At 37.4% G+C, this 20,215-nt stretch overlaps 1 protein-coding gene across 1 annotated transcript in view; it reads left to right on the top strand.

Moving 5' to 3' along the window:
• Positions 1-20,215, top strand: part of USH2A (usherin) — a 401,466-nt gene that overhangs the window by 19,465 nt on the left and 361,786 nt on the right. Inside the window, exons 3-5 of the mRNA XM_068939839.1 lie at positions 14,878-15,013; positions 16,198-16,261; positions 18,738-19,032. Coding sequence (XP_068795940.1) covers positions 14,878-15,013; positions 16,198-16,261; positions 18,738-19,032 — 495 coding nt within the window. The remainder of the gene's footprint in view (positions 1-14,877; positions 15,014-16,197; positions 16,262-18,737; positions 19,033-20,215) is intronic.

The following is a 20,215-nucleotide window of genomic DNA, read 5'->3' as shown; positions in this document are numbered from 1 at the left end:
CCCTCCCTCCCTCCTTAACCTGTGTACTGCCTGTGTACTAAAGTGTGCAGGAACTTTTTGAGCGGTCTTATCTGGATCCTCTTCTGGCCTATCCACAGCAAAATGCAATTGACAGCACTTCTGCATAAACTTTTCTCTTTAGCTGTTCCCCCTGGATAAGCTACCAAAACACGGTAAATCAGGTTTGATCCGTGTTCAGTAAATAGAGCAGTTTGGACTTGCTATAAAACTGTGCTGACGAGATGCATAGGAGAAAAGTAGCTATTTGAAAGAAATAAAATGGAAACTTAAAGTAAACTGTCATTGAAAAGCGTTGGAGAATTACAGGATGTAGAAATATTTGAATGATTGTTTCCAAAGGAGGATGTGATAGAAGGAAGTTAGGAGACAGGAGGAGGGAAAGGCCTGAAGTAAGATTGGTAGGAGGAATGTGAGAGGAATCAGAGGCACAGTTTTGCAGATCTTTGACAATGCAGAGATACCTAGTTTGGAAGGAGAAGACAAGGCTTTATTTGTAAAAATGATGTGGTTCCCATAACTGGGTATATGGAACTTTTGTCGAGAGGCATTTGGGGAGCAAGAGTAATTGCTTGCTCCTTATGTAAACCATCACAAAGAAAGTGAGAGATGGATTTCAACCTTGTAGCGTCAGTAGAGTTGTCCAACTGGTATAGAACTGATGTATTCTTGCATTAAATTTGAGAATGACTTACAAGTCTCAGTACTGAGCAATGCAAAATAGTGCAGAACTCTTCACATATAGTCAATTCAGGAGAACAGAAGTTAATTTACAACTGATAGTGTAGTACAGGATTAATAATTGTACATTAGTAACAGCTTCCTTCATTTGTGCAGGTATCTGCTTATTCTTTGACTAGTGAAGTACAGAGACTTTATTCAAAAGGGAGATTTCATTTGACATTACATCTCATCCCTAATTTACATGATTACAAGTAGTTCAGGAAAATTCAGAATCAGTGGCTGTGCTGTATTTTAAATGGGGGAGGGGGCAGAGAGAAAATGTGCATTGTTATGAGATTATCTAAAATGTACTTTCAGACCTTTCTATTTCAATTAATTTTGGCAGGTCTATTTTATGTAACTGTTTTAGCTGCTAAAAAGCAGCTTGTTGAATCCTTAATAGTTGTCTCTTTTCATGTTACTATAGTGATCATTGGAGCTTGGATCTGATTTGTTCTGTGACTTGGGGAAAATAGAGTCATTATGCAGCAAGAAAGCAATTGTTCTCCATGTATTTTCAGATCTGATGACTAGGATCCTGTTATTATGTTTTATTGTTTGGAACTCATTTGCAGCACAAGAGTCACTTGTTATACTTTTGCATATAAAAAGAACAAAGATTGATCGATGGTTAAAATAGTAGTTAGAGGAAAGCTTAATTATTTCAGTTTTCAACAGAATCTGTATTTACAGTCCTGAGCTCTCTGGTTTTCTCTCCCACACCCTTGCCCAAATTTGTTAATTCTGTTCTGAGGCATCATTAAGAAATTGATAGCGCTCTTGTGACGTAGGTGATAAGCAGTATTTCTCATTGGTATGAGGCTGATTGGCGTAGAAAGTGGCAGAGCTGCAATTAACCATTTTAATATTATTTCATTCTAATGAATACTGATGATCTACTCACCAAAAAAAGATTAAACGAAAATTTCCAATCCATAATTGAAACGAGTCCTTTATGGTGGAAGTATCAGTAATCGCTGACAGTTTTTTTTTTTTATTTTGAAACAGTTTTTATTTGTTATTTAAATATTAATTCTTTAAAAATATAGACCATTTCAAAAGCTCTCTCTTTTCATGCTGGTCTTTATCTTTGGCCGTGTTTGCCAGATAATTGACAGGGTGGGTTATATCACTCAATTTCTAGTTTGTCTCACAGTACTAAAATTGCCCTTGTCCAAAAAAATTAATGACATACATGATTGTTATTTTGGATCCTGCTTCTTGCTGTTACTTGCATTGTCACATTTTGAAAGCTTTATTCATAAGAAAGCTATTAGTTTGTCTGAAGTCTTTGAAACACCTTTTGGACCGATTTGTGTTCCAGTTGCTTTCTCATTTCACTTTTTGAGGTCAAATTTGTATTACTACACCACTTATTCTTGAACAAAGAGTTAATTGCTCCAGGAACACACCAGGGTTCCATCTTCTCTTCCCTTTGCTTTCCCTGTTTTTTAAAACGTATGTTATTCTTCAGGGATTTCAAGCTGAAATAGTGGTGCTATGCACAAAAAGAAAGACTTGGATTGAAGGAAAACCATTTCTCGTTGAGAAGGGATTAACATTGTAGGAGATAGTGAGAAAGAAAAGTAAAGGAGGGCAAAGAGAAAAGCTAAATATCTTTTATACAAATGCTAGGAGCATATGTAATAAGACTGCTGAATTGGAGTGACATGTTTTCAAGGATAAGAAAGATATTATTGGAATAAGAGAGACAACCAGGAAAATGAAGGGGGATTTTAAATGCCAAGATACAGAGTTTTAGTGAAGAGAGAGCTCATATAAAGCTGGAAGAGAAGTGACAATATTGGTGAGGGATGATACTAAGTAGGTGGGAAAAAAATGTTTTTTTCTTTTCTAACTAAGTTCAGTAGTTTGCATACAAGTTAAGAACAATTTAATGTACTTGTGTTTCTTGGATATTGTGCTCACCTTGCAGGTGGGTCAGAAAAAAGAAAAAAAAAAACCCTCAGACGATAAAAATATTTCTTAAAACATAAAATGGGTCCCTAAGAAAGCCAGAACTTTGATCGTTTGAAGAATGATGGGGTATCTGGGAGGCGGCGGTAGGAAGAGAGATTGTTAGAGATCAGTTAGGATACTGACTGTGTTAAAACTACAAATGAGAGCATGTTTCCACTGGTACTGTAAGGTTATTGCCTATGTCCGTTTTTTTAAACAGTCTGCACGATAAGAATATTGTCACGGGAAAGAATTTAAATATAAATCTTTCTATGGAGATAACAAACAGAATTAAATTAGCATAACATCATGAAATTTGGAATGGTTGTGAGAGTATGTACTAGACAGAAGAAGCAGTCCCAAAGTTATTGATTTTAGCAAAGCTAACTTTGAAGGAAAGCAAAATGCTCCTGGGATTTTTTTCCTGCAATCCTGTGATGAATGGGAAATCCACTCCACACAAGTGGAGAGTACACAGTGTATGAAACACGTAGGAAGGCTGCAATTAAAATTCATCCGAGTTAAGTCAAGAAAAGGAAAGGCCGATATGGGCCTGAGGCAAAAGAAGGAAAGGCAAAGAGACAACTTGCCCCTGCCGACCCTATGCTTTTTCCTTCCTCTTCACTGTTCTTTAACAGTCCTTCTACTGTCCCTTTATCCTCTCCAGCCACTCTGTTTTATGACAGTTCTGTCACTGTGGTCCCTTGATGAGATTTCTTCCTCAAGTCTCTCTTGCACTCTTTCTCTCTGTCTCTCTCTCTTTTTTTTTTTTATTTTTTATTTTTTAAATCAGGCTTCTCAGAGCATGGGCCGAACTATTCTGAGCACTCATAACATGGATGTGAGTCTCTACCCCCTTTTCCTTCCCCCCAGCATATTCTATGTGCCCCTACATGGCTGCAGATTTGAGGTAATTGGCCTATTTCCTCTTCCAATACTTCCTTTATCCATCTGCAGCTCTAGGATGATTTGAAATTCACTGTACGGTGTGAGACAGAATGAGGCTGCATGAGCTCGTGAAGGCAAGCAAACGTGCTGATGTAACAGCTCAGGTAGTTGGTGGGGCTATATGAAAACTTTGAAGAAAAATACACTGCTGCATTGGAGAATCTAGCACTGAAATGGCAGGACTCAATTGAAAAAGAAGGGTCAAACTAGCCTATAGATTGTAGCAGATGGTGTTCCTTTATTTTGTGCATGGTTGAGACATAGATCAGGTTTCTGGGCCCTGATGTGCAAGATACTTTACTCTCCAACAAACTTTGTCAGATATTTTGTTTCAAGGTGTAAAGAAAAGCTATGAGGAAGATGGTAAATTTAACATCATTTAGGTCTGAATCTGAACAACCTGAAGTCAGATTATACCAGCTGAAGATTTGGCCCTTGACCTAAGCAAACAGTTTGAATAATTTGAATCCGGCATTTTATGAAAGGAGAACAAAGAGGATAATGACAAAAGTGGATTTAAGAGAGAGATTTAATGGAACAGTGATGAAAGTCAAATGTTCTTTTTTCAGTCAGTCAATTTGTATTTTTCTGTCAGTCAGTCTATATTCTCTTTTTAACGTCACAGTGATTGTTAATGGCAGAAGTTGGCAACAGACAGAAGATGACCATGTGGGCTTATGGCATCATGGCCAGCTGATGAGTGACTAACCAGTTTCTGAAGATGGTACGAGGGATCATAAAGTTTAGTTCTGTGTATACTGTGATGATAGTCGCATCTATATTCAAAGCTTTCTGTCACTGAAGCACTCTTGGTTTGTCAGACTGTCTATTGGACTGGATGAGCTGCACCTTCTTGCAATTGAATGTCAATAAGACCAAAGCAATTTTGGTTGATTCATAGCACCAGCTTAAGTATCTTCACTTGCACAGATTACATTTGACAGATAGTTACCTTCAGCTGAACTCTGTGGTTAGAAGCCTTAGTATACTCTTGACAGTGAGCTTAGAGTTGATGTCTTATGTTTATTTCATATCCTGTTTTTGCCTTCCTAATACTGCATGTGTATGTCTACATTTAAATAAATTCACAGCTGAAGTACTAGTCAGTCCACTTGTTATCTCTGGACAGAATGTTCCCAGTGTTTCAGTGATTCAATTTCAATATTTAAAAAAATGGTGCATTTTTCCCATTTAGGCAGTTTTAACCTCAAAAGCCAATTAATCAAAGATATTTTTTCTTATTAGGAACTCCTGGAACAGTGTTTGCCAAAGTCTAACAGCAAGAGTAAAAGCAGGAAAAAAGTAGAGAATGAAAACCAAGAAAGATGAAAGTGTTACACCTTTTGGAATATTTTCTTAGTATTTTACCAGTTTGCTGGCCTACAGGAAAATATGTTCAACATAAGTGTTAAATCCTTTTACATTAGTGAAAGTTAAGATCCTCTGGATTCTGCAACAAGATTATGCATGGCATCATCAAATACAGATCTGTGCGCATGTTCCCTGTACATCCTGTAAAGAAAGGTATCTTGTAACTGTTCTAAAATCTTCTGATTTAGCTAATCTTTCTTATGGTGAACTTAGACACACTGGAACTTCATTTACAGTATACTGAGGAAGAATTAAACTTACAAATTATTTCAAACTATTTCCCTGTTCAGGTTTCTAGTCAGCTTGAAGCAGTATCCTGATTTTGAAATAAAATTCAGTGCTTTAATGGCAAAGAGTTTGTGTGTATACCATTTCCACTCATTTATAACTTCAGTTCCTTTTTGTTAAAGCTGAAAGTTATTTTCCTAGATAGTTCAAATAGAAGACAAAAGAGGGATTTTAGAGTTTTTACTTCCCTTTCTGTGTGGAGAACAGGAATGTAGTATCCTTGAATTCAGATTTGAATTAACTAAAAATAAAAACTTCATAAATGGAAGTGTTTGTCGTCACTTACTTTGGTAAGCTTTGGTGAGAGAGCAGAGTTTACTTTGTATTTTTGGCTACAGTTAGATAGTGAATCTCAGCCCAGAATCATCTTGATGTGATTTCCCTTTAAACATGAGTGAATGGCTGGAAATACAGGAAGCGCCCCTCGCCATGAATGCTAACAAATGCACTTTTAAAAACAGTAATAATAAAAGGAGAGTGGCTCACCATGGGGATAAAATTTAAGTTGGTGGTAAAATCCCATTGGTTTCCACAGATGGCTTAGGCCCTCCTGGCTTTCTTCCTGTAAAATGCTATTTGGCCTGAGTACCAAAGATGTGCAAAAACATTACACTGAAAACTAGTTAGATGTTGCAGCTTGCCTCTTCTGGTATTCTTTTACTGCAAGTTTGCAGCCAAGTTACTTCCAGGTCTAGACAAGGGATAGCATGTTTGGGTTTGTTCAGAGGCGCAGAGTTCTAATAGCTTGAATACTTTATTTTTTTTTTTTTTTGCCATGTGAGGGTACTGTAGGAGTTGAATATGGAACCACGGGAGTTTAAACATGTGAATGCAGTCGTTTAACAATAGTAGGTAAAAGTCATCTTATTACGTGTGTATTTTTCACGCTTTTATAATACAGTTGGCAGGCAATCTGAAAACAGCGTGAAATTTTAAAATAACTGTAATGGCTGTATAGGTGATGTTCCTTCTCTCCACTGCTTGGTAAGTATAGAAAGAGAAATGCATTTGAAATTGAGGCAGAAGTTCTAACTGAAACAGTACCAAGCTCATTGGCAGACTCATCAGCAAGCTCTTTTGCTGGCTTAGAAGGTGTCATTCGTCTGTCAAGTATTATGCAGATGAATTATCTGAGCTGGCTTGTTCTCCTGGACATTATTCTTTGATTTCTACACCCTTCCCCCCCATTCTCCTGCCACCATTAACATAGTTATTAGCATCTTTTTTTGTCTGTGTGAGAACAAGGCCCCAGACAAATTCCTCACGACACATTCTTGTTCTCATATGTTTGCTACATAAATTCATTATCTCTTGCCAAGCTTTAGATCTGCCAAGTTCCCTCTATGTTGTCTCAATTTTCATTCCAAATAAAAAATTAAAATGCAAAGAGCAAAAGACTAAAACTGAACTCTTTTTATCTTGGGGTTGTAAGCTTTGCCTCTGAAAAAAAGAGCACAGGGATTTTGGTGTATGTAAGACATCTGCCTAAACATCCCTAGCAATAATGTCATTACAGCCAAAATGTGCAGTAGTACTTACAGTACTTGTTCTTGAATAATCCACTGAGCAAAGGTTTTAAATTTAGTTTAGACTGCACGTGGTTTGTTGTAAGGAGGGAGATAAGCCACCTAAGACTGTAGAAGCAGGCTGTTACACTAGTGATGGTGAGTAATGGGTGCAGAGGTTGAGTGTGGTGTGGAATCTTAACGCTTGTGTATAACTTCAGCTGTGGAAACGACTGCAGCTCTTTATCTTCTAAAGCAATCTTCAAGTGGCTGGCACGCAGATTAGCTGAAGGCTTGGAAGGAGTAGAGGAATTTTAGGATAAGCCCTTTCTTTTGTTCCCCTTTTATATTAATGTATATGAGAAAAATATTAGTTCTTAGGGGCATGGACTCTGCTCCCACTTTTGCTTAAAAAAAAAAAAAAGTAAAAAATGAGAGAGGCAGACTCTGAAAGTAGCAAACTAGAAAGGAGAAAAAAATGAGGAGAATAATGCAAAATAGGAAGAATCAATGCATAATGCTGTAAGGAAAAATAAAAAGCAAAGAGGCAGAATTGGAGTGTAGGAAAGGAGCCTTTGAGTAGGATGATAGTTTTGCTGAAGATGTGTAAATTACACAATTTATTCAGTGAAGGAAAAAGGTTGAATTGTGACAATGTTGTCTGCTGTTTCCGATGCACCAATATAGGGGCACACAAACACCTGGATTTTAATAATACGTGAAATGGACCATGTTTTTTGGGAGGGATCATTGGCTCTTGAATCACAGCTGAAAGTAAACTTGGACTCATGCTAATGGTTTTGTACTGTTTTTTCACCAAAATTCCGTTTGTCCACTTTGTGTTGCTTAAGTCCATATCATGGAATATCTCTTTGTAGACATTCAGTTACAAAATATTAAAGCTATGTAGAAGCCTCTGTAAATGCAGCTTCAGCAAGATTTGCAATCATACAAGAAAATACCAAAATACATACCTGTGTGTCATGTCTTTGATATGCAAAAACCCCTTCAGTAATTGTTATGCTTCTGTTCCACAGGTGCTTTCACAGAGTAGAAATGTGAACCCACGTATCACCTCAATGGTAGAATATGCCATATATCTTTACATAAGCAGGGAGAATGAGCATATGTAGACAGGTTGAAGGTGAAAAAGATTTTTATGCTCAAGTTTCTGATTAGACTATTATAGCAGCATCACTAATTCCCCTCCTTCCATCTATTGTCATCCCTCCTCTGTTGTCATCAGTGACCACTGTTGATTTGTTGACTCTATTAAAGTATTCAAGGAAGCCACAGACCTGTCATTTTGGTCATAACCTTAATCTGTTTTCTCACCTTGGGAGAAAATGTGTTAATATACTGTATGTTTCTGTAGAGCGAGCTCATTGATAAAGTTCTTGATGCAACAATTCTGCAATACGTTTAGGAGAAAAAATATTTTTTCCTATTTTCTTTTTTTTTAACAGATAGTAAGCTATGTTTGGGAAAAAAACTTTTGCAAGAAACTTACCAAATTAAGTGACAGTAAACAATTGTAAGTGTATAGAAATTTTTGTGGTGGGAGAGTCATAATGTCTCCTGATTTATCATAACCTCCGATTCCTCATAATTTCTGAAAGACGGAGAAATCATTTATGCTAATTTATGCTTCCATTTACATCTCTGCAAAGCCTCTATAACTTCAATGAGTTAGGTGGAGTTACTCCAGATTTTTAGCAGCTAGGGGAGGGCGAGGAGCATTGCTATTTCTCTTAGTTTCCAAATCTGGAAAATAAATGGAACATCTTTTTTTCTGTCTTATGGGTAAATCATATGGCTACCTAATTGCACTTTGTAAAGCACTGTGATTTGTGTATTTTATGTAACTCCTCCTTATAAATATAAAATTATTACTGTTGCTGAGAAACTTATTGTGCACAAATGGAGCTTATTCTAATTCATTAAACCAATTTTGTTTAGAGTTTTATTACAATTTATTTTATGTTCAGTTGCTTGGAGGAGAATATACTTGTTTTCATGTATTTGAGAAACAGGTTTTTAGTTTGCATTTAATTTTTAAATTTAGCTTGCATTTGTAACTCAGTTTGCAATTGCTATTTTTAGTGTGTGTGTGTGTGTGTGTGTTTTTAAGGTTTGCAGATAAATGATATTTGCAAAAATCTTGTTCACTCTCTGGTACACGTTACAGATCCCTGAACTGCTTTTTCATCTGGCCTGGGCGTGGTGGTGTCCGATACATGTCCATTACATTTCATTTCCTAGTATTTATCTGAAGATTAATTTTTAGTCCTTGTGTTATATGTGCTGGTCATTCCTGCCCCTGCCATCTGAGACTTTGTTTGATGGTGTCAATAGCCTGAAGAGCTGAAGTTGCAGTTCAGGAGTTTGCCATCGCTAAATTGGCTGGATAGCTAAATAGGCCAGGGTTGGTATCATTTGGCTTAACTGACTGGAAAGGATTCTTTTTTTTGGTGCCAAATTTTCTCTGTTGTGCAACTCCTCATGTACAACCTGTAAATCTGGGAAAATTCCATCTGGTTTCTTAATCTGTTCTGCCAGACATTGTGATCTAGTTGTTAAAACCACAGATGATGAGGAAAAACTTTTAAGATTAAATTGTGCTTTGTGGTTACTAGACGCTATGGTGAATAAAAGAGTAAAAAGAGTGTATATTAAACTGGTAGAAGAGGTTAATGTTGTATTGAGATAACTCCCTTAAATGTAGCTGTAATATTTTAATAAATCTTTCCTCTGCCATTGAATATTAGGATGGGAAAAATAACCTAAAGGGAAACATTACACTTGCTAGTATTTATTACCAACAGTCCTTGAAATATATAATAATTATAAATTCTAAAACATTTGCGGAAGAGACTACCACATCTGTTCATGCTTATACGTCAATTAGTGCAGTGGACTTTTGATCTCTGCTTAGTGGTCTTAATTTCTGCCCTGATATATTTAAGTATTTTTGAGTTATTGTTTAATGGAACTTAAATAATCTTTTCCAAGTCTCTCCTTCCTATCTTATTTATTAGCAGTAATTTTGGACAAGGTATGTGGGAAGTATTAATATTAAGAGCTATTTTTAGTGTAAAATCTTACTGATGCAAGCATCAGCAGCATCCACTCAAGGAAGATTCATTGATTTGACTTCATTTATTGTGGGTGAAATGATATCATTCGCTTCTAAAAAGAAGAGACTAAAATAGACTTGGTTATCCTAAAATGTATAACAGGACATTTGAACAACAGGAGGATTAATGTGTGGGGTTTTTGTTTGTTTGTTTGTTTTTTGTTTTTTTAAAGTCTGTGTTGCATAAATGTGCCAGATATCAGACATGTATATTGTTATGTAATATACGTAAGTATATTATTACCTGAAAGCCAAAACTTTGTAGATAGTTCATATTCCTCTTCATATCCCCCCAAATTGACTTTGGTTTGGAAAGTGCCAGTGTAGCCCAAAAGACAAAAGGAAATCAATGTATCTATTTCTTTTGCTTGAGAACTAAATTTTTTTCTGCTTCTATGACAATAAAAAGGAATATTAGCCAAAAAGCCAAAAAGAATGCATGTTCCTGAGTCCATCTCTACAGTGGATGCCTATAGACGCTACAAGTTTTTTCATTCAAGGAACAGGTGCACAAATCCATGGAAGAGAAATCCACGGAAAGTTGCTAAACATACAGAAACCATGTCTAGCTGAAGAAGTTTCTGAACTGCTAGCGGTTTGAGGTTCAAAGAGTATTCAGGAGAAGTATCGTGTGTTTACCACTCTTCTATATTCTCCCCCCGGCACCTACTTTTAACCACAGTTGGGCCCTTGGTCTTAGCCAGTACAACCACTCTGAAGTTAAGTGTAGAATTTGGTTGTGATGCTTCTTTTTTTTGCCACATAGGCTACTGCAGTACACTAGATTAAAGTTCTCTGAGCAGTTCCCGGGTGATGTTATTGGCTTTTTTATTTTGTTACAGCTGTGCCTGGTCCAAGCAAAATCCAAAGCTCTTGTTAAACTTCATTGTTTTGACTACGTGGGTAGGATTTGGATAGCATAGATCTTTAGATGAAAAAATAAAAACTTGCAATGCCTTCTTTTTAAATCTCTGTCTCATTTTATAAGCGGAAGCTTGTCCCTTAGCGTGTCCTCCATTCTGGACTGCTATGAGCTGTTGTGAAGATAGGGAATTTTTCTAGGCAGGAAGGATGAGTGGTTGGACTTGGTATTACTGGCTATAATGGGCAATTCAGTTGTAAATGAGAACCATAAGAATTTCATTTGGGATGCCTTGAATGAACTCGTCTGTTGCCTCAGTTGCCTCTGCACCCCTCATCTTTGAAACTGTTCTGGATTATGGCAAGAATGATATTAGAAGAAATATTATGGTTATCTTTCACCATCTCAGTTCACCATCAAAGGGACTTTTCATTGCTTGGAATTGGCATTTGGCTCTGCATTGGCAGAAGCTATAATGCAGTCCCCAAAGTGAATTTATCTTAGTAACTAATCCTTGCCACCTCCCTGTGAGGTGATTTGCTAAGTATTTGACAGATGGGAAAGCACAGGAGGGAGAGATGGTTTCAGAGCTGGGATTAGAGTTCTGATGTTCCAGGTTTCTGGTCCTGTGCTCTGCACATCCGTGAGGAGGCTACCCTCTCCTACTCGTCTTCTGTTTCTGTCTTGGGGCCAATTCCTATAGAACTTTATTAATAAGGAAAATGTGGGGGAAATCCTGTTGTCCTAGTCAGATACCAGTAAAATTCATTTCTTTCTCTGATGTTGTGTGCAATGTAATACTAATAGTCAGGAGACCCTAAATAGCCACATCAAACAATGAATTTGGTTCCAGCCTTCTTATTTAGCTTAGTCTAAACTGACACCAAACTTTGAGACGTTCCTCTGCTCCCTCAGTGGAGAGCCTCTGGGATTTTTTTATACCACACATGGTTTCCCTCCTACATTTTCCTCCTATGTCAGATATTCATACCCCCTTTAATAACCAGCAGGGGGATCATTACATTGAGCTACTGCCAAATGCATAATGACTGCTGCCTTTGCCTTACACAGTCACTGCACTACTGATATCCAATTCAGCATTGTAAAGTGCTTAGGGCTACCTTGGGGATGTGCTATATTAAACCCAACTATTCTAAATCCTATTTAATATAAAGAGATTGTGGGTGGGGGAGGGGAGAGGCTGGAGAGAGATTTAAAATTGTCATTAATCACCTGTTTTCAACAAGTGAAAAATACCTGATCATTTAGGGTCTAATTTTGTCACTCTTTAGCCATAAATAGTCCCACTGATTTTAACAGGGCTACATGAAGGCCAGCATTCTGCTTACCACTGAGGGAGGCAGAATCAGGTCCTATAGAAACTACAGCTAAGACAGTAAGTTTGCAGTGAGCTAGTAAGGCTAGTGAGCCTGTTTCGGAATTTCATTTAGAGATGTTTTACAGTGAAAACAGGAAATCAGAAACATGCTTCATATCTGACTAAAAATAAAGGTACACATAAACTTGTAAAAGACAACATTTTTATTTGAATGATATGACAGAGCTGCCACAGGAGTGTTACCTGCTATAAAGAAAGCTTAAGAATTATTACCTTTATTAGACCAGTGACACTGAGCTTTAGCCATACATTTCTAACTTCTGTCCCTCTACAGAGACAATTTTCTTTTCTTAAATAAACTGTCATGCTAGTGTTAATATATTGTTGGCTCCCTCATACTCTGAGAATACTGCTGATATAAAACATGTATATGTTAGATTGGTAATAGTATCTTTAGTGTAGCTGACTAGAACAAATGTGTTTCCCTCATGGCTGTGCTAATGTGATAAAGGAAAATTGGCTGTTCATCAGCTTTTGGCTGGGTAAAGACAGTAGAGATGGAACCACATTCTTTTTTATGCATTAATACCACTGAGAACTTTTCACTAGTTATATTTCATGTGTGGGCATGTTGTGCAAAGATGTTGTAAAACATGAGATAATGCTACAAATAACAAAGTAGAAAAGCCTGTATCTTTTATGATGATAACAGTCAAACAGCAAATGACAGTAACAGGCTGTAAAAAATGTGATGCTGAAAAAAAAAGCAATGTGACCACCATATACACATATGCTTAGGCGCTTGCAAATATGGTGTCAGATGTTTAAAGGGGCTTTGAATTAAAACTAAATAAAATTTTGTGGTGTTTAGGTCATTGATGTGTGAACACAAAAGCTAATTTAAAATGAAAAGAGATGTATTTTGAGTGGTAAAATTCATATACAATAACTTTTCAAACAAATCTCAGTGGTTAGTAATTATGATAATAGCCTTCAAATTTCCGTCCGTGGAAGGCCAATAAATTTTCGTGTCTAAATCTGGGAAATACTAACTGAATCTGGAAATAACAGCAATAAAGCTTAGCATACATATATATGTTTGAAAGTGCAATTTAAGGAGAAAAACGCAACTGAACAATCTTCTGTGAAACCTGAAGGAAAAAAACCCCAAAAACTCCGTTTCATTTCATGTTTTCTTTCTTAAAATACTGTTAGACTCAGTGCCTGAGGCACAGTCTGAGCTCAAATTTGCAGATAATTGTGTCTGTTTATCTTGGTCTGAAATTTTGAAGACTATTGGTGGAATAACATTTGGACTGCTTTTGTTGTGATTTTCAAACTGATTTTTTTCAGGTTCTGGCTTTCCTCTTTGCAACAAAATATTCTGGCTTGTAAACCTTCTGTTTGTCCTTGCTCATCCATTGTTCTTATGGAGGCAATTATTCTGGCCTTATTTTGATTTGATTAGAACGGATACCAAGACAGGCTAAAGCACTCTGGCTTTTCTTGGCCTCTGTAGACATGATTCACCCAGCATCCATTTATGTTTGTGATTACCTTTTCTGGAAAATGGAAGTAACATTCTGTAAATTGGCAACAGCAGAACAACGTTTTGAAATCTGAAGGCTCCCAGGCTGTCAATTGAAATAAGCTTTGTGCAAGCTAAGTATTGTTAAAATCAAGAAATTTCAGTTTTTGCAAGTAAATCACTTTCTGAAGTAAACAAGGGGTTTATTCCAGTAAACTATTTGAGAGTTGAAAAGTCTTGAGTGAGTTGATCTTAGTTTTTATGATTAACTTGATTAATGGGAAGGTGACTATAAGGCATGATGATTGCACTTTTCGTTTTGTGTAGTCCTGTATTTTTCAAATAAGTGTTGAATTCCATGAAACGTAAGGCTGGAAGGTAGCTACATATTATTAAACCTTTTCTAGTTTTATGTAAGCTAAACATGAGGATTTTTTAATGCAAAACAGTACCTTGTAAAAGCTCACTATCTTGTGAATTTGTGGAGCTGGGAGAATGCCATAAAGTATTTCTGTGAATGTTAGCTCAAACATTAAAATGAATTGGCAGGGAAGGAAATGCCTGCAGAAAACAGTACGCTGGAGTGCCAACTGAGTGCATGTTCCTAGCCAAAGGTTCTCTCGATATAAGGGAATTACCCACTGGCTGTAGAGCACACATAGCCAGTTCCTATACCATTCCCTTCAGCCCTTGTAAGAAGGAACATGCTGGGGTTATAGGCGTTTTGGAGGAGTGTTAGAGGCCTGGCCGTAATGTGCTGTGTTTGGTTATCCTAAGCATGGTAGATAGTCCCTTGAGGCCTGTGTGAGCTGATATATATGAGAACACTGACAGGTATAACATGCGCCCATGGCCTGAAGTGGTGAAGTAACTGTAACCAGTCTTTTACCTTGTGAAATAGACCCTTCTCTTTTTCCTGTGCCTCCCCTTTCCTCCACCTGTCATTGTATTGTAGATTCTTCTTTGGTTTCACCACTATAGAAATTTCATAGTCCACGCATCTGAATGATGATTGTATTATTGCCTGGATTGCTGATGGACAGAAAAAAGGTAAGTACTTTGAATAGGCACGGAAAAAAAAAGACATGCTACGTGTAGGTCAAGGTAATGTTAGTGGATAATCAGTGTTAGATGCAACATGCACAGAAATCAAGATATTTGCATAATGAAGTACATATTTGCCCATTTACATTGCTATAGGTGCATCACAGCAGAATTAGTTTCTTCTTAAACGGCTGGGAAGATGACAGTACAGCTTTTGATTCAAGAATTCTTGTGGGAACAATTGCAGATACTGATGCTGATGGTATATTGCGAATTGGACAAAGCTTCACAGGTAAATCTTGTAGTGTTTTAGTGGAATGAATCAGAATATTGGAAAATAAGATGTGCTCGATGTGGTTAAAATCAGTGTGTGTAAGTCATTTTTAAGTTATCTGTATGTGGGGAAGAAACACATTTCTGAAAAGAAAAAGATCCTACTGTAAAATTAGCTTTCTCAAGAGACTGGCCGAAAGATAGGTGTTCGGCAGATAGTCCTGTAGGTGCATAATTTATTGTATGTGTTATTACACGTAAGTAGATTTTCTTCACTCTCCAAAATACTGGTCTCTAAAGTGACACATTCCATTATTTTTATATCCTAGCCTTTCTGAGTAAATATGTGAAACTATTTCAATTATGCATGGCTGCTAGATACTTTCCTCTCCAGAGTCAGGAATAGAACTCAAGATTTCTGACTTAATTTTCTTCTATTCTATTAATACTCATATAAACGAGTGGCAAAATGAGGGTCACTTGGTCTCTAGTAGTGCCTTACACAGTGTTACCCTTTATTTACATCCAGAATTTTATATGTACTATACAGTATGACATGATCATTGTAGAAGTGCTGCAGGAAGTTTTGTTGCTCTCCACAAATTCTCAACTCTGCATGTTTAAGAACATTGAGTATCGGTCTTCGAGAACTTGCAGAGTTTGAAGCCAGTTCCTAAATACAGCTATATTGGCTTAAACATTATTCTGCTTTTGGGCAGCAAAGATATTCTGCATCCTATTTCCTAAAGCTCATACTTGGAAATGTGTTTTGTTTTGATTCTGATTCTGAATACTGGATACCTAGTAAGTGTATAAAAGAAAGGAGTATTTTTAAATGCCTTTTATCTTTATTGTATAAATTGATAGGTACAGTTGTACCTACTGTATCTTTTCTCTAATTAGAGGTGGCACATGGACTGGCTCATTACTTCTGTCTAATGAGCCGGTCCTTGTGCCACCTCTCTAATCAGAAAAGAGATAGGTACAAAATGTTCTTATAAAGTTATTATAAATCATTCTTTTTTATCAAAAAATTAAGTCACTGCCCTATATAGTTTTGTCCAGGTCCAAGATGGTTTCATTCAGGAGGGGTAATTGTGCAAAAGAGATCTGTGAATGCTGAATTAAAGGTGCTCTCATGCAGTGAAAAGCTGCTTTCTGCTAAATAGGATTAGATTATTTATTTACAGTATATTTTCTTAGGTTTAGAGCAATTTGTTGGAAGAATGCAAGATTTTCGATTTTACCCAGTGGCACTTACTAACAGGTAAATTACCTTTATTTTTATAAAAATGGGAGTGTGATGAGGGGAAAGAATGCATAACATTATACTTAGGGGAAAGAATGCATAACAATATACTTATTCCTCAAAGTATGAGGTTTTACTCATGTCTTCTTCAAAAGATGATTGCTTGTGATGAGGCAGTTTAGTGGACATCGTTTCAACCATGACTTTAATCTAAACAAGCTAGAGTTAAAATAAATTCAATAATTTAGTGTGTTATTCTTTTCAATTGTTGCTTAAATATGTGTATTGAAACTCTATTAAATAATAAATGTGTGCTTTCCTTGTTAAAGTATTGTCTTCATTATAACCTGATTTAGCATGGATTCTAGCAGACAGTAGATCCAGTGGCGAGATTACAGTGATTGTAAGTTGGTTAGGTGATACTCATTCATGATTTCTTGCTCTGACATTATACTGTGTGCTGATAAGTTGGGTGAGACTGCCCAAGCTTCCCCAGAGCTCCGTGTAGGCTGCGGGTGCTTGCGTCAAAGTGTTTCAGGCAGAGCCCCCCTGCTGTGTGGTCTTGCTCCTCCTTGAGTGTGAACTCTGCTAGTGTTTCAAGCTGGACAGGATCCTTGTGTGCTTGCCTTCCGGCGAGTTGTTGTGATCACAAATTGTTTCTCCCCTACAGCAAGGTTTACTGTTAAGTAGACCTCTCTGTTATAGGTTTCAATAAGAAACTGCACTCCTCTGTCAAGCACACTCTTTACTCCCACCCTCTCAGAAGCGTTTGCAGCAAAGTGCCTTGTTCTAAGGGGAGAGGAAGGCAGGAGAGAGGCCGGCCGCTGAATCCAGCAGAGCTGGACAACTTGTTGGGTGGGGTGGCTGCTAGAACAAATCCATACCTCTTTGTGACATGTAACCTAAAGTTTATTTGCTTGACAGGATGGCTGTTACGCGTGTGTTCCACAAACAGACGCATACACGCACAATGTGCAAATTGGAGCTTCAGCTTTACCAGTGCAATTTAGATCACTCCAAAAACAGTGATTCAGGGGAACAGAACAGTTGCTCCAGTGGGTCAGCATAATTGCTTTGTGGCTGACAGCTCGGCTCCAATGCTTAGCAGTTCCCTCAGGTTTCAACTTCTCCATGGTGTCTGATATCCGTGTGTGGTATTCTTGACACCCCTTCCATTCACCCCTCTCCTCTGCCAAGGGGCTGTTGTCTTAACTGTTTGTTGCTTTCTATATTAGATTGTTGGCATAAGCTGCCAATGACTTCTCTAGCTTGTCCACGTAGGCCTGGTACAATTGCTTTGACTTCCTCCATCCCCACGGCCAAGTAGTGGTTGCCACTGAGGTTTCTGTTGCCCTCCACTCTCCCTTCCTAGTATGTTACAAAGAAATGTTGCCTTTGTTAGTCATCCAGCTCATGCTGGATTAATCCAGTCAGTTCAAGCTGGCCAGAAGTAGTCAGGTCGTATTTGTCTGCGTGACGCTTCAGGGTAGGCTCCGCTCAGCGACGTTTGTGACTGTAGACCTTAAGGCTACTTAATGATAGTCTTTCAATAAGATGAAGAGTAGTTTCCTAGGAGCTCAACTGTCTGCAGGACGTTATGATGAACTGATCTGCTGTGAACTTAAAGTATTAATATGAATCGCAGTTCCAAGCTAGATGAAGATTGTATTGGCTGTGTATTCTCGACTTGTCAAGTCATTTGGATGGCAGTTTAAGTTAGCGAAATGAGCATCGTTTAAGAATTAAAAGCTAAGATATTTTACAAAGTGTTGTGAGCTAATGATGGTTTGATAGATGTTGTGTTATATCCACAAATAACTTTTTTCGAAATGCGTATCTGGGATAAACTGTGAATGAAAGTCTTAGTCTGCATATCAACTAATTTTAGTCTGTGACAATTCTGTAACTTTGGATTCTGTAGAATCTGTAGTAGCAGCCAGCAAGTATTTATTTGCTAAATAAAAATACAAAGAATATATTATTACTGATCAAAGTCAGCACTTTATAGGGTCACAAAAACATTATGTTCAACTCATGTAATAGTATTGTGGTTACAGGCAATATGTCAGTCCTGTGGTGTGCCGAAGAAAAGCGTACAGATCGGTGATTGGTGTCCGACACAATGCCAAAGTAAAATACGGATAGAGTTTTTGGCTTTGCATGTGGGACTGAATTCCTCTTAGCTAGCTTTACGCACCCAAGCAAGGAGCATGTATGCCCTTGGCTCCATATGTGTCTGTGGGACAATGAGCAACTCCAGAATGCTGCTTCATGGATGCCTGCTGAAGGTGCCTGCTGATTACCGTTGATTAAGTAGGAACCCTGGGTGACTAGATTCCTAGCTGATTGGCTCATTTATGTGCAATGAAACAAGGCTGTAGGGTTTCTAGAGAAGTCTAAGCTGAATTTTGTTTAATCTATCAACCTAGAGGCACAAAGTGCCACTTGTCATTTTTTATCATGTTTGTAATTGCTTTTTTATATGCTGTGACAGAGACATTTTGGAAGTATTCTCTGGAAAATTTCCTCACCTGCACACCCAGTCTGAGTGCCGCTGTCCTGGAAGTCATCCCCGGGTACACCCATTGGTACAGAGGTACTGCATCCCTAATGGTGCAGATGATACCACTAATGACAGAGTGCTGAGGCTGGATGCAGAAGCCCATCCTCTGTATTACATCAATGATGATGACATTGGGACTACCTGGATTTCGTCTGTATTTACTAATACAGCAGGTCTGGATCATGGTGTTTCTATCACAATAGATTTACAAAATGGACAGTATCAGGTAATGAAAAGATTACATTTGCTATTTATTGAAACTAGGAAGAGATTTCATATACATTTCATTTAAAGTTTGAGGAAATTCAGACCTTATCCTTTGAGATGTTATCCTTCAGGGCCAAGAAGAAAACTTGCCAGCGTGAAACAGTGTAAAAGTAATCAAATGCATTATGGTTTTTGTTACAGAGCTTTTCTTTTCAAGTGCCTTAGCTGATATTACAAACAGTATTCTGGACTACATAAACTAGAGTGAAGATCCTATATGAAGACACCAATATCTAGAAACTGGTTACTGTCTTTTAACTCAACTTTTGTAAATTTCAGCTTCCATTTTAATTTCTATTAAAACTTGAGGTACTTGTTTATATCTTGTGATGAAAAGCTGATTGCAATCAGATGGAATTTAACAAGTCTGCTGCACATTGGCATGTCATAAGGGATTTATGTTGTGTAGATGTTCTGGAGATGGTAGTTGAGATCCAAAACTAAACTCTTTAGGCAAGAGGGATTCTGAACAGAGGCCGGATTGTAACCTAACACTTTACTGTACGGCTGAAGAGTGTCAGGTGACCTTGGAAGGAAGAGCACATCAGTAGCGGGGCTCCATTCGTAATAGGGAGCTATCAAAAGGCTTTGCATTTTAACAGAAGGGATCAAGCTTGTGTTTCAAATACTAGTTTTGGTAGTATTACTAGTATGCTCTTTCTGCCTAGCTTCTTGTGTTTTGTATTTTTTTTTTTTCTGTCAGTAATGGGAGGAAGGGAGATAATATGATGACAGGTTTTGGCTACATAAGACAGAACTGGTCCATTAGTTAACCAATTCACGTATCTGTGGTGTTCTAAAACTTGGTTTATTTGGCACATACACATGCAGTATTTTGGGAGAAGACCTCTGCACTGCAACACAGGTATTTGATTGGGTTCCAAATGGAAAATAGGAATATTAAAAAAAAAAAATAGTTATCAGACAAACAACTCATCAAATATTTGGCCACACAAAGGTATGCCCTTCATTTTTTTCCAAAATAGGTGTTACTGTAAGAAGTGACAGAATTGGCTATCTGGTGTGTTTTCAAGTGATTTTCCAGAAAAAGTGAAGAATTCTGATGGAACAGTTCAGTTGCTGTGTAATAATGTCTGAGAGATCAAAATGCTCGTTTAACAAAAGATTATTTGTCTTTAATT

This window comes from Struthio camelus, chromosome 3, assembly GCF_040807025.1.
Source record: "Struthio camelus isolate bStrCam1 chromosome 3, bStrCam1.hap1, whole genome shotgun sequence".
In the NCBI taxonomy this organism is placed as follows: domain Eukaryota; kingdom Metazoa; phylum Chordata; class Aves; order Struthioniformes; family Struthionidae; genus Struthio; species Struthio camelus.
This window is presented reverse-complemented; position numbering and strand designations above follow the sequence as displayed.